The following is a 13528-nucleotide window of genomic DNA, read 5'->3' as shown; positions in this document are numbered from 1 at the left end:
CGGTATGGAAGATCCCGGTTGAATATGTGCTGGAGAGAATAACACCGATATAGGCGGCCAGACTCGAACGGATGGCTGGGGTTTTGGATGCGGCGTGTGGGAAAGGGTCACGGGAGCCTGGCGGGGGCGAGGATACACTCGGCCCGCAGCGACGGCGACATCAACCACGCATCAGCACGGAAGCTTGGTCTGGTAGCCGCCCCGATGGCTTCGAGACGACGGTGCCGCTCCCGCAGTGGCCGACTCTCTCGCTCCAGACGCAGTGCAACCTCCTCTGCCAAACGAACCGGCCGCGCTGCCCGCCGCACAGTCAACTGCAATTGCACGGAACGCTGCAGCAAGGCGGCCTCGGGGCCCTCGTGGTCGCATTCACCGCACCCGCTATCCCTAATGCGTGCGCCTTCACGGCGGCACGTTATGCATGGCAGATGCCATGGGCCCTAGCTCGGCCAGCACAGGCCGCGCAGGTGGGTGAAGCAGTGGACGGGGGCTCCTTCCCTATGGCCCGGCGCGCCTCCCTCTTCACCTCACTCCTACAAGTACTGTCTCACGGCACCCGCCACCCTGGTGCGTTCGTTCTCGACACTTCCCAGCATCTTGGGCACGCCGTCCTGACAACCTTGGTCTCTGCTGTAAGCGCTCCATTGCATACACGGCCACTCTCTTCCGGCCGCCTGCCATGAATCCTTTCGCCCTCGTGGCCCTCCTCGTCCTGCTTGTGCTCTATGTACTACGGGAGCTGCGCGCGTACCGTGCCCTGGACGACTTTGGGGCCCCGGCGACGGCCTCGTTCTCTCGACTATGGCTCTTTCGGGCAATCTACTCGGGCAAGATGAACCTGCACTTTGGCCGGGTCAACGACGAGCACGGTGAGTGATTGTCCATGGCAGCATCCACTGCCAGCAAACGCTGATGGGTCGCACAGGTGATACCGCCCGGATTGGGCCTCGCTTGCTCCTCACGCGAGATCCTGCATTGATCCGCAAAATGAACGCAGTGAGGAGTCCCTACACCCGCGCCGAGTGGTACAACTCGCTACGACTCCACCCTACCCGGGACAATATTGTGTCGTTCCGAGACGAGGCCATCCACAACAAGCTTCGGACTCAGATGTCGCATGGCGTATGTCCCGCCTTTCTTTACCTCTTTCAATACGACACTTGGCTCTGATGTAGCGGCTGACATGGGCCACTACAAAGTACTCTGGAAAGGAGAATATGTACCTCGAGCATGACATCGACGAGCGTCTTCTCCAAGTTTTGGGCCTCATCCGAAGCAAGTATGTCTCGACGGACACCGAGTACCGGCCGATGGACCTGGCCCGAATCACCACCTTCTTCACGCTGGACGTTATCTCGACCATCGCCTTCGGGAAATCTTTCGGCTTCCTGGTGACCGACGAGGACCCATTCGACTACCTCAAACAACTCCATGTCTTCCTCCCGGCCATTATGCTCTTTTCAATCTTCCCGGAAGTGCAGAAAATCATGAGGTTGCCACTGATCCAGCGCCTGGCGCCCCAAGCTACAGATGTCACAGGCCTCGGGAAAATCATGGGGTGAGTCAGGGTTGCACTTCATGAGACGTTACTCGCACATGTCTGACCTTTTGCTTCTAGGTTCGCCAGGGACGTGGTTGGCGAGCGCTTCGGCGTGGACAAGGTGGTCCGTAAAGACATGCTAGGCTCGTTCATCACCCATGGTCTCTCCAGGGAGCAGCTGGAATCAGAGACCATTACGCAGATGTAAGACCATGGCCCCTCCCGCACCGTTCTTTTCTCTTAGTATTGTTGCTGACTAAACCAAACAGTACGGCTGGTTCAGACTCCACTGCCACCTCTATCCGTATGACGTTGTTCCTTATCACGAGCAATGCCTCAGTCTACTCGACTCTCATGAACGAGTTGACCACCGCTCAGGAGCAGAACCGTCTCACGCGCCCCATTCTCCGCGACGCCGAGTCCCGCACTCTTCCGTACCTGCAAGCCTGCATCAAAGAAGGTCTTCGCCTCTACCCACCTGTCACGGGTCTCCTCGCAAAGGAAGTCCCTCCCCAAGGTGACATCATTGACGGCCACTTCGTCCCCGGCGGCACCTCGATCGGATGGAACTCGTACGGCATCATGCGTCTCAAGCGTGTCTTTGGCCAGGACGTCGACGTTTTCCGCCCTGGGCGCTGGCTACCAGGCGGCGGACAGACCAAGGAGCAGATTGACTACATGGAGGACGTTGTGATGCTTGTGTTTGGGTATGGCCGGTTTGGATGCTTAGGTAAGCCGGTGGCGATGATGGAGTTAAACAAAACTGTTGCTGAGGTGAGTTTCCTACATCTCCACATTATTTTAAGATATCAGAATGGTTGACCAGCGTCTTGCAGCTCCTCCTCCGCTTCACCTTCCAGGTCGCTAACCCCGCCTACCCCTTCCTCGAAACCTGCATGGGCTTCTTTCTGCACGACGACATGTTCTTCCGCGTGACGGAGCGCAAGACCACGCACCACACAGCCTCCAAATCCGAGGTCGAGCGTGAAAAGGAGGCCCAGGAATACTTCCAGGCCTACCGTATGCGCATCGGACAGCCCGGCATCGCGACCAATGAAGCTCGAGCCGATGGCGGCGCTAACGTGCTCTTGGAGGTCTAGTGCCTAAGACGTCTCTCAATGAACTTTCCGTGCGGTACCGGTGTTCAAAAGTTCAAGGCGTCGGGTGTTTCTCCGGGAGCTGGACCATTGCGGTAAGGCGATCAGGGGCGGACGTTTGACCTCGGGCTTTTGTGGCTTGTGGCTAGCTCTTATGGCGTTACGGTACCGATAATGGGTGGATTCATTGTGTCACTGTTCAGTTGACGTGCAAGAGGGGCTGGGTTGGTGTATCACTTTCTTAAGCTCCGTCGTGAGCCTAGATCCTAGAATTACTGCACTCTTCTGCCTTCTGAGCTAGGGCTGTGGAGGATACGAGCTAGGCAGAATAGCTAGAACAGCTAACTACAGGGAAAACACTCAAATCACCTGGTATCCACCTACGCTGACACCTAAATCCTGCTTATGCACATCCCCTCACTACTTCTGTACGCCAGAACCCGATCGAACAATTTTCAATGCCGTCCTCCCACACCCCGATCTGCCCCCAACGCTTCTCCACGTCAGGCCCACCCAATAGGCCCTCTGCCCTCCATGCTGTCACATCCTCAGCTCCACCACTCCCTCGCCACTTTCTTACTGCTGTGCGCTCGTCTAAAAACCCCTCCCTCCCTCCCTCGCTCACCACCCGCCCACTAATTTCTCCTGCGCGCTCCTCAATCCCCCCGCCACCCGATCACCCCTCTGTACGACTGTGATCAGTAAATCCCCCGACTGCCTCTACCCATGCCTCGCTGATCCCCCCCCATCTCCCTCCCTCCCTCCCTGCCTCCCTCCTCGCCTACAGAGCACCCGCTTCGGGCAGATCGACGCGTCGTCGTACTGCATGTCGCGGGGTTTCAAAGTCCCGCTTCGCGTGGAGGGGGAGGCGGGGCGGGGGGGGCGCAACACCCTCGCCCGAAGGGGCATCGCCTGATTTCCAAACGGCGGAAGAGAGATGGAGATCAGGTGATGTCGGTCTTCGGTGGTGGTGGTGGTAGTGGTGGTAAGGGTCGGGAAGTTTTGGGTTGGTTGGTGCCATCATCTGTGTCGGAAAGGAACCGCTGCATCCAGCATCCAGCATCCAGGACCCAGGAGCTGAGATATTGTGGCGAGCTGGAGCTGAGTGGACCCGGGAGGCCGAGGTCCTGTACTTTCGTGATATACATAAGCAGACCGGGGTTCGTACCGTGCGGGAGGCGCGGCAAGGTAAGAGAAATCCGCTTCGTGCTATAGATCGATTAAGACTTTCATCTTATCTTCACGATATCAAGAAAAAGGCAATTAAAGAGGCAAGCTGTCCATAAACTACAGCTATCTACACCCATACCAATCCAACGCAGACACAACATCCAGAAGTCCCCATCCGAGCAAGGTAACACGAATCCTCCTAACAGAAGAAGAATCCGCATCGGCCCGTCCGCGACTCCCCAATACATACCAACCCAATCCAACCCGCCCAATAAGACAGCAATAGATCAAAAAGCAGTACATAGATACAGACCGTGAAGCCGCTTCCAAAAAGCTGAAAAGTGGGGGCAAAAATCACATTCATTCTTCTTCTTCGTTCGTTAAAGAATATGGGTGTGTGTGATATCATAGATTCCTCGCTCGTCGTTCGTGAAGAAAAAGCCGCTATGCAGAAACACAAACATTTGTTGGTTATGAGATCAGATCAGATGTAACAGGGAAATCAGAGAGTGGGTCGGTTTGAAAAAAAAAGGTGGATACTGGACACATCGACAATGATAGATGTGGCGTTTAGAATCCCTTGCAATCCAGCTCCAATCGAGGAGACAAAGGATAAATTGAAGTGAAACATTGGAAATAAATCGTGTAGTTTCCAAAATTGACAGCTAACCCGGACGTGTGTCCGATAAGTGTAGAAGAAAAGGTAGTAGCTTGATAAAAAAGATCAAGGTGCAAAGCAAAAAATTCACAATCATCGACCATTTCATCAACACATATGAAAAGAGATCTCCTCGTCGCCAAAGTCAGATTCGTAAGACAAAAAGAAAAATAATCCGTCGTCGCCCCAGAGTGAGTGAATATAGTTGGTTAAGAATGTGGGAGATGTCGATAATCTAGCACAATCATGGGCGACCGGGTCGTTTGTAACATGGCGTTCGAGACGCCGGGGAATCAAAAAAGCAGCGTGTTCGTAAGAATGGTACCGCTCCGTAAATAAATAGCATCGTGCTTTTCTCGTTTCAGCCATAGGGTCGTTTCAGTGAAGACTCTTCGGTCGTTTGACACGTTGAGACCGTGATTCGTTAATGATGGGTCGAGCAGCGGAAGTGTAGTAATTGGTGAGGATGGAGAACTTGGAAGAGGTGTGATGATGTGATGGTCAGAAGATGAGGTGGAAGCAAAGCACCGAGGTCGGTCGAGAAGTGCTTAGTTGGCGCGGATGACGAGTTTCGAGAGGAACTTGTTCGAGAGAGAGTCGAAGTCGTTGCGGTCGAACTTGGTCTCGCTCCTTGACTTGAGGTAGGTGTCGTACTTGGAAACGTGCGCCCTGACTTCAGTCATGGCATCGCAGACCGCCGGGTTGGAGTTTAGCAGGTGGTGGTGCTTCTGGGTGTCCCACTCGTTGAAAGCTGGCAGCTTCTGGGAGATGGCGGAAAAGAGGCCGACAATGACGCCGACGGGAGTGCTCTCCATGTCGGTGCAGAACTTGGCGACGGCGCCTTGGTCGGGCACGCGGTAATGGCAGTCGAATTGCATCAACTCCCAAACGGCAAGCAGGATAGCTGCAAGCATGAAGATGGTAGGCCAGTTCTTGAGCTTCTCACCGCTGTATACTGAGGAGTACAGAGCGGAGAGCTCTTCCAAGACGTCCTTCTGCAGCTCACGCCACATGTCGGCCAAAGCGCACTTGACTTGGAAGTTGATCATGACGGGGGCGAGAGTCCGACCACAGAACTTGCTGGTGTTGTCTTCCACCTTGCCAATGCGGAGCTCCTCTTCGGAAAGACCGTCAACCATCGTAACGTGAAGAGTGAGGTTGTACGCAACGACAAGCTTGAGAGCCTTGCGGATAACGGGCAGCTTCTCCCGTTGGTAGTAGCGGTAAGCGGTCTTCAGGATCTCGGTGAGGAAGTAGGTGCCCTCAAAGTACTCGTCAACGAATTGCTCGAAGCCACCATCAATGTGGCGGTCAAGGTACTCCGAAAGGAGCGCGCGGGACACGCCATCAATACCGGCCGAAAGCTTAGCGGTGTTGACTTCAAACTCCCTGGGTGTCTCGTGAAGAGACTCGACCCAATCGACGTCAAAGCACTTGTCGTCACGGACGAAGACCTCGCGGGCATTGATGGGCAGATAGTAGCCGTATCCGTGGGTGATGTAGAGCGGGCGCTCCTGTTGCGAGAAACCCTTGATGTTGCCAACCGAGAAGCCCAGGCTGACGTGACGCTCAAAGTCCGCCTTCCAGTCCTTCATGAAGTAGGCAATGTCCTTGATGTCGATACGTGTGCACGGAACCTGCCATAACCGGGCGTGCGATGGCTGGCAGCCGGTACATGGGTCACCTTTATCACAGGTCTTCTTCAAGAACTTGCAGCGTAAGCAGGCCCTCAACTTCCTGATCTCGTGCGCCTGTTGCCGCTGCTCCGGCTTCAACGGTCCCCGCCTTCTGCCAACACGCTTCTCCGTCAAATGGTCCTTCTTGGTCGAGTGCGAGGGCGTCTTCTTCACAATAGTCTTGGCAACCTTGCTACCAGTAGGGCTCTTCTTTCTGCGAGCACTGGGCGGCGAGTTGATTGAGGAAGTAGTCGGCGAAGTGGAGGGAGACAAAGACTGCTTGATCGGTATCGGTAAAGCGGGGACGGTCTGCGGGCTGACGGAGGAGTGGGAGTGGTCGGGAGAGTGGAAGTGGTAGTCGTGATCGTGGTGGTGCGTTAGGCCATAGGCGTGCGAATGGGCAAGATCCAGGGTGTTCTCGACTTCGGACTGGGGCGAGTTCATAGGGAACTGGATCTCCTCATAGCTGCTGAACGAGTGGGCAGACCGCGGGGCATCGGACTGTTGCGACGAGTCGGAGTTGGTTCGGATGTGAAGGGTCTGACTCGGGTTGAAGATGGCCATGCCGCTAGTATTGTCGTTCGTAAAGTCGAAGGAATGGCGGTGACCGTGCATATCGACGGTGCTCCATCCATTGTCGCTACTTGAGAGCGAGCGGACCTCCATCCAAGTCTCCGCGGGCGAGGCACTGGCAGCACTGGCGGGCACGAGGTCGGTCGACGTCAGGTCGTTGTTGTTGACGGGGTAGTTGAGCAACTCCTGCTGGAAGTCTGCCATCTGGAAGGGGGCTGACATCTGAGTCAACTGGTTCATGTCCATCGGCGCCGACATGGCCATGAAGTTGGAAGCGTTGTCCATTGACAGAGTCGTGTTCATCATGGCCTGCGAGGTGGATATGAACTCGACGGGCGAGGTCTGGAGAGCACCGCCATAAGTCGAGTAATGCTGCGCGTCCTGGGGGTAAGACTGCGTCGTCGGCGGGAGCTGAAACCAGTCGGTCAGCAGGCCGTGCTGCGTACTCAGCGCGGTATTGAAGGGCACTCCGTTCGTCTGGAGGGGAGCAGCCGTGGCCGACTGCGAGCTCGCAATGGCGGAGGTGGTGTTGAGGCGCCTCTGAGGCTGGTGGGAGTGGTTGTGAGACATGGAGTGGTCGACGGGGACGGGCCAGGAATTGGGATGGCCGTAGAAGCGCTGGCTGTGCGGATCGTAGGCGTCGAAGGCCAGGAAGGCGTCGGTCGAGAGGTCGAGGTTCTCCATCGTGATGTTTTAGGAGAAAATAAGACTCGGTCAGCTGGGGCGCGGTGGTGAGCAGGCGCTGCTCAGGCGGTGTGATTGTTGAGGATGGCGGGTCGAGCTCGTCGTGGGCCGGAGGCGAGGGCAGACTGATCAAGGCCGTGCGCGCCAAGGCCGAGCGACTTTTGCAACTGGCGGTCAGCACGACGGCGCCGAGCGTGGCCTAGCACTCTGCACGCCGTGCAGCAGCGAGCGCCCGCCGCCAATGGGCCCGCCGCATCGCTGGCAACGACAGCTGGACGGGCGGGCGACGGGCGGGCGACGGGCGGCGGGTCTGGCGACGACGCCTGCAAATCAGGTGCCGGGCTGGCAGCGCGTTGCAGCGCGTTGCAGGCCCATCCTGAAGCGGTGCAGCTGCCGAAGCCGACGCCGCGATCTGCTACCGCCCGCCAGCCCCGCGATGCAGACAACAGCGACTCCTCGAGCGAACTGGGCACTGGGCTCTGGGCGCTGGGCACTGGGCGCTGGGCACACGCTCTCACGATGCAAACTCGCGCTGGCTGCTGTCGACCCGAGCCGACTCCGCTGGCCCCGGGGCACTGCTCCAGCCGCGGGGAGCCCCTCCTCGGCGCTCTCCGCACCGCCGTTTGCCAGAAGAGACGCTGCCACCCCGGCCAATGGACGCCGCAGCCGGCTGACGTGCCCGGCTGCAGCCAGTGAGGGCCCCCGGAGAGTGCGCAATCGAGGCGCTGCGACGCCTCCCGTCCAATGGAGCTGCTGCGCCTCTGGCGATAGCCCAGATAAGGGGGGTGATCTGGCATTCCGCGCATGGGAGCGAAGAGTGGAGGAGGGGTGCCCAGTGGAGTCCGTCATCATGCTTCTCCAGCAACAGGCCCATCCAGTGCCACTCCGGCTTGCCCTCGCAGAGTACACCATCGGGAGAATGCCATCGCGGAGACAGCTCGGCGTAACCGTGACAGCGACCTCGTTAATACCACCCCCTCGACAGTCCAACGTGCTGCGCCCGCCACCCTTCGCGGCGCGCTCAAACGACTGACTCCAGACGAGACGAGTGGAGCCGCGCTCACCGTATCGCCAACCGCGCTGTGCCTCGCCGAGTCCGCCTCGGCCGTCGAAAAGGTCGGCAGGAAAACGCTAGGAAATCCCAAAAAAATACACACCATACTCCACGCGCCGCATTCTTGGGCGCTTCCTCGTGCGCGCTGTCCCATCGTCGCGCCCACTGGGATCCATCTTCTGCAGTCGCACCGCTCACGCGTCGTGCGACCGCCGTGCCTGCCTCTCCCTCTTTCTCGCCCGCCGACGAGCGTTTTGGGAGCTGCACGTTCAGCCGCCCCATCCCTAGCCATGCGTCTTTGCCTCCATTGCCGCCCTTCTTCCCGCCCGCCCTGCTTTGGAAATCGTCCCAACGGCCCTCGTCGTCGCAGCACGCAGGCCGGTGCTACCGCGGGCGTGACAAACCGCGTGAGGCGCCTCGTGACTTTGGCTCCGCGTTGATGGGCGCTGGGAATGCACCCCTAACGTAACTCCACCTCTGCATCGCGGTCCGACGTCTGCAGTTCCTCGCATGAAGAAAAGCAACCGAGGCTCCAGCTGTCATGTCATGCAGCGCCCGCCCCGCCCGAACCGCTGGGGTACAGTGCCATTTCACCAGTCGGTGCCGCCGACTTCTCCGCTCCCTCCTCACAGCAGCTCTCGTCGTGAGGATTGTGGAGATTGACCTGCATCACAGCCAGCCGCCGCCGCGTCTCCGGTCGCACGAATGTACCCGCTGCCGTTGTGGAAGCCGTGGTTGCACTCCCGGCCTGTTTCAATGCATGGTACGGGAGCTGGAAGGGCTTAGCTGGGGCGCTGGGCAAGAGTACTGCTGACGACGACGTTGGAGAAGAGAGGAGTGGATGGTGAGGTGAGTGCTGATTCGGGTCTCAGATTAACGTCGAAACAAGCGGTGGTCTGTGGGCTGCTGTCGTTCATGTTGCTGAAGCCGCATCGGGAGTTGCGTTAGAGGGATGCCATGCGGCGTGACTCGCATGTGCAGTAGTTGGAGATCAATTGATGGTTGGTGTGAAGATATGTGGCAGGTAAGTGGACTGGCGCTAATGAAGATGATCGAGAGGATCGGAGGCATGAAGACAGTTCATTCAGGTATGAAATCCTAATGAGCACTACTCTCCATTACAAGAGTCGTAGACTTGGAGTGGAGATTATCAAGCCTCGCATCCAGCCATGCACTTCCTCTCCATCATAGTTGGCGCAGCGGTAAGTCATGTCAAGTTTAGAAGCCATTCTCCAAAGTCAACTAGCAGTTCAGCACTCGTCTGTAGCCTCAATCAATTCAATCGTCCACCTCGCTTTTCTTCAATGTGTATGCAGGTACCCTGCTCGCTATTCTCGCTATGTCGAGCTTGACTACACCCGAGACCTGCGCTACCCAGGAGTAAGATAACCCCTAAATCGACCATCAGTTTGTTCAAACTTCTTCAGATAATTATTTCTCCGCCCTTTCTCCGCTAGAATTACTGCCTCGGCGTATGAGCGAGCCGTGGACTCGCTGCAACGACTCAAAGAAAACCCCACCTACCTCACCTCACCACAACACCCACCACTCCTCTACAAACACCGACTCAACCATCCCCACCCCCCCAACAACGCCGTCGCCCCCGTAAACAAAATCATCGGCCCATAGCCACTCCCATACCCCCACCTCCCATCCCTCATCCACCCATCCTCCCGCAACAACGCCACACTCAACGGCCCACTAATCACATTCCCCACCCCGCGGCCGCCCGCCAGCAACCCAAACACCAGCCCCGTATCCAGCGCGGGGCTCTCCGCCTTCAACTCGGTCAACACGGCGCTCCACGTGCTGCTAAAGCCGCCCGCGAAAAACCCATACACAAGCGCAAACACGACCAGCAGCGCCACCTGGCTCGCGAAGCCCCAGAACAGGAACACGGCGGCCGCGCTGCCGAGCGAGGTGGCGAGCACGACGGTGCCGACGCGCAGGCGGTCGCCCAGCATGCCGATGACGATGCCGCCGGGCACGGACGCGGCGCCGAAGAGCGCGAGCAGCAGCGTGCCCATGGCCGTCGTGCTGTGGGCTTCGTCGACGGCGTACTGCGACAGGTAGGTCGTGGGGAGGAAGTAGCCGAGGGATTGCAGGATGTTGCCCGTCTGCAGCATCCAGAAGGAGGGCAGGCGCAGGAAGGCGAGGGACATGCGGCGCACGGTGTGGGTGCGGGAGAGGGGGATGCGCGGGCGCAGGAAGTAGAGGAGGGGCGCGGTTAGGAGGATCTGAGGTCGAGTTATCAGTCACGTGTGGTGGAGTTTTGGGGTTGGTGGGGAAGAAGGGGGGGAGGGCGATGTACAATTGCTACGGTCCATGCGCGGAGTGTGGTTCGTGAGCCGTAGCGTTCTAGACTGGCGCTCATGATGAAGGGGAGGGCGACCCCGGCGATGCTTTTGCCTGCCCACATGATGCCGTAGGCGAGCCCCTTGCGGCGCACGAACCATTCGTCGAGATACAGCGTGGTGGGCGCGAAGAGCATGCCAGCTCCCAGGGCGCACATGACGCCTTGGGTAGCGATGAGCTGCGGGACGGAGGTTGCGAAGGATGAGATGAGGAAGCCCACGGCTATGATGACCAGCCCAATGGGACCAACCCAGCGACGTAGACGTGGCCATCGCGACAGAACCGTGAAGGTGATTGGCGACAAGAGGTACATAACGCCCTGCAGCAGTTCGGTTAGTGTCGTACGGGCAACCTGCAGCGACTGCGTACGGTGGTTGTTGTCCCAATCACGGCAACGTTAGAGGCATCGCCGTTGATCTCCTGCGGGTGTTTTGAATAGTATTCCTGAAACACGCCGAATGTGAGAGAGAAGCCTGGGTTACTGTAAGTAATAAACGATGGAGCTCTGCTTCTAATGGCTCCGTACCCCAGACAGGAACCTGGATTAGAGAGCAGCCGGCTAGGAAGAGCCATGCGGCCATTCCTGTGTCTGTCGGCGGCAGAGATGGCTGCTCAATCTCCCTGGCGCGGGAGTCGGTTGATTGGCGCGCAGGTAAAGCGGTCGCATTTTCGCTGCGCAGTTGTGTGGAGAGGTTGGACAAGCTTTGGAGCTCAACGTCTGATTGAGGAGATGCCATGTTGTGCTGACCATGAACCGATCTTGGTTCTATGGGGAGGAAGTTGATTCTTGCGGGGTAGATGTCTGGGGTAGACGTGCGATAAATTGAAGTTTAGATGCCGCAATCCTGGGCAAGTACTCGCTTGACTTTATACATAGATTTGAAGAGTTGATAAGAGACTGACTGACTCATGGGAAGTTCTTCTAGGAATAACCGGCACGATGCAGTGATGTTGAAAATGTTTCCCACAATCCTTACAAAGGCAAAAGGTCAGTAGTATCATTGGTCGGTCGGGGCCGCATGCTGGGCTAAGAGCGCCACTGACGATGGCCGTCCTATCACGACTTCATAAACAATGGGTTCGAACAAGGCTGGCCAAAAATACCTCATAGCCCTGGAGGATTCGTTTGCCGCTCGCCGGAGCACTAGCCTTTGCTGAATATCACTGTTATTGCTGTAATTGAGAATGACACACTCGGAGTCTTCAGTGGCAGAACAGTGCACGTGGATCAGCGACGAGAGACTGTTTAGCGACGAGAGACTGTAACCATAGACCATGTGAGGTGGTCCGACAAGGTACTTTGCCTGCCAAATTGATGCGCAGTTCCTTCAAATTGTCAAATGAGGCAGAAGCACTTCACGCGGTGGGATGCAAGTGCACCCAGACTGAGGGAGGCAGGAGACGATAGTTCATGAGAGCAACTTCTATACTCGAGTTGGCAGACACCAGTTAAACACATCCACATCCCAAAGCTTCACTTCAACCATCGGTATCCACATACCAAAGCTTCACTTCATTCATCGATTCCAGCATACCTACCCAGTGTCAAACCACTTCATAAACAGTACCCGGACGGAAGAACCCTACACGTAGATCACGATTACTACGAGGATACAGGCAGCCCAGCCAATGAACTTTCCGAATCCACCGCCGAATCACATGCCCCAGATCCGAAGAGAGGTCATGACCCGGGACGCAAATGGCAATGTTGCGTTCTCCACCATGCCAGTGAACATCCCGACGAGACCCTTCAACGCACCACCCTTCACCACACCTTTCGTCTCACCATTTTCCACCGCACCACCCCCCGGGGGCCCCGTGAGCGGTATTGCTTTCTGCCACCTAGTCATCTCCCCCGATGAGCCATCCAAACCGATAGCCGAATTTTTCAACCCCGATGCTCACAAGGGACTTGCTGTGGAGGCTTCAAACCTAGTCCAGGCTGGCTGCACGGGTATGAGCCATGTCGATATCCCTCCGCAGTCCGGGTGGAAGGTATCTCGAACCGAGGGCTATGAATACGGCGTGGTGTTGGAGGGAGAGGTTCTGCTGAAGCTGACTAGTGGGGATAGTCGGGCGTTGAATAACTAGTTAGAGGGGATGTGGTTATTCAGCAGCGGACGGCGTGGCACGTGTGGAGCAACAACAAATATGCGCGGTGAGCGAGGCTGCTGTTCGTGCAGCACCCGTGTTCGCCGCTCGAGACCCGGCAGCCGCGCCCCGGGGGGACCTAGGTTGGCTAGCGTGTTAGAGCTACGTTTGCCAGACCGAGGGTCGTCGTCGAGGGGAGGAAACGGGTTGGAGGGAGGTCGTATCGTGATAGCATAGCTAAGAGCTCGTAGGTTTTCACTCGAGTTTGTAACTGATACTGTCACGCTGCCTCGTTTTATAGCGCCTCGTCATAGAAATTCGTACACTCGTTTTCCACGGCATGAGGAGCTTCATAGGGTTTTCAGCATTCTAAAAAAAGAGAAGTTCGGCATTTTGAACAATTAGTAAACTTGTGAGGCTACCCCAGACAGCGTCAACAGGGCGCACGCAGGTTGGAAGTGTCTCTGCTGCTCCTGGTTTCTATTAGTACGATGGAGCCCCACAGACAGTGGCAGGAAATTGTAAAGATATCTACGACAAGGTACTGTACCTCAAGATCTCATCAATTGCCTTCACGTCTTCTAAAAGTTGCTCATCTTCTAGGCGCTGTCCGACTAGCTGCAACGCGAT

The 13528-nt window shown here is 57.0% G+C and overlaps 6 protein-coding genes across 6 annotated transcripts; 2 read left to right on the top strand and 4 right to left on the bottom strand.

The window, feature by feature from the left end:
• Positions 1 to 679: 679 nt before the first annotated feature.
• Positions 680 to 2362, top strand: BDZ99DRAFT_383231 (putative P450 monooxygenase; the record flags this gene model as incomplete). Its single annotated transcript, XM_033715318.1, has 5 exons — positions 680 to 869; positions 926 to 1122; positions 1200 to 1558; positions 1619 to 1744; positions 1810 to 2362. 5 exons carry the CDS (start codon positions 680 to 682, stop codon positions 2360 to 2362), a joined length of 1425 nt encoding a protein of 474 aa, XP_033579615.1.
• Positions 2363 to 3408: 1046 nt separating this feature from the next.
• On the bottom strand, positions 3409 to 3826 carry BDZ99DRAFT_461304 (uncharacterized protein). Its single transcript, XM_033719597.1, has one exon. The coding sequence runs from the start codon at positions 3656 to 3658 to the stop codon at positions 3419 to 3421; it is 240 nt and encodes a 79-aa protein (XP_033579614.1). The 5' UTR covers positions 3659 to 3826; the 3' UTR covers positions 3409 to 3418.
• Positions 3827 to 4545: 719 nt separating this feature from the next.
• Positions 4546 to 7479, bottom strand: BDZ99DRAFT_461303 (uncharacterized protein). Its single transcript, XM_033719596.1, has one exon. The coding sequence runs from the start codon at positions 7396 to 7398 to the stop codon at positions 5014 to 5016; it is 2385 nt and encodes a 794-aa protein (XP_033579613.1). The 5' UTR covers positions 7399 to 7479; the 3' UTR covers positions 4546 to 5013.
• On the bottom strand, positions 7461 to 8204 carry BDZ99DRAFT_518464 (uncharacterized protein; the record flags this gene model as incomplete). The annotated part of the gene is made up of 1 exon (XM_033725292.1): positions 7461 to 8204. One exon carries the CDS (start codon positions 8202 to 8204, stop codon positions 7461 to 7463), a length of 744 nt encoding a protein of 247 aa, XP_033579612.1.
• Positions 8205 to 10005: 1801 nt separating this feature from the next.
• Positions 10006 to 11706, bottom strand: BDZ99DRAFT_439910 (MFS monocarboxylate transporter; the record flags this gene model as incomplete). The annotated part of the gene is made up of 4 exons (XM_033717682.1): positions 11334 to 11706; positions 11177 to 11280; positions 10764 to 11126; positions 10006 to 10689 (listed from the first exon to the last, which is right to left on the bottom strand). The coding sequence occupies exons 1-4, from the start codon at positions 11542 to 11544 to the stop codon at positions 10006 to 10008; spliced, it is 1362 nt and encodes a 453-aa protein (XP_033579611.1). The 5' UTR covers positions 11545 to 11706.
• A 714-nt stretch (positions 11707 to 12420) lies between these two features.
• On the top strand, positions 12421 to 13210 carry BDZ99DRAFT_461300 (uncharacterized protein; the record flags this gene model as incomplete). Its single annotated transcript, XM_033719595.1, has 1 exon — positions 12421 to 13210. A coding segment is annotated over exon 1 (428 nt), but the record flags the coding sequence as incomplete, so codon positions are not given.
• Positions 13211 to 13528: the final 318 nt, after the last annotated feature.

This window comes from Mytilinidion resinicola (genome assembly GCF_010093595.1).
Source record: "Mytilinidion resinicola strain CBS 304.34 unplaced genomic scaffold BDZ99scaffold_6, whole genome shotgun sequence".
Taxonomy (NCBI): Eukaryota; Fungi; Ascomycota; class Dothideomycetes; order Mytilinidiales; family Mytilinidiaceae; genus Mytilinidion; species Mytilinidion resinicola.
The sequence above is the reverse complement of the archived record's forward strand: the minus strand, read 5'-3'. Positions and strand labels throughout refer to the sequence as shown.

Excerpts from the sequence above, each read along its gene's own strand:
- BDZ99DRAFT_461304 (XM_033719597.1), bottom strand. The coding sequence starts at position 3,658 with ATGGCACCAACCAACCCAAAACTTCCCGACCCTTACCACCACTACCAC.
- BDZ99DRAFT_461303 (XM_033719596.1), bottom strand. The coding sequence starts at position 7,398 with ATGGAGAACCTCGACCTCTCGACCGACGCCTTCCTGGCCTTCGACGCC.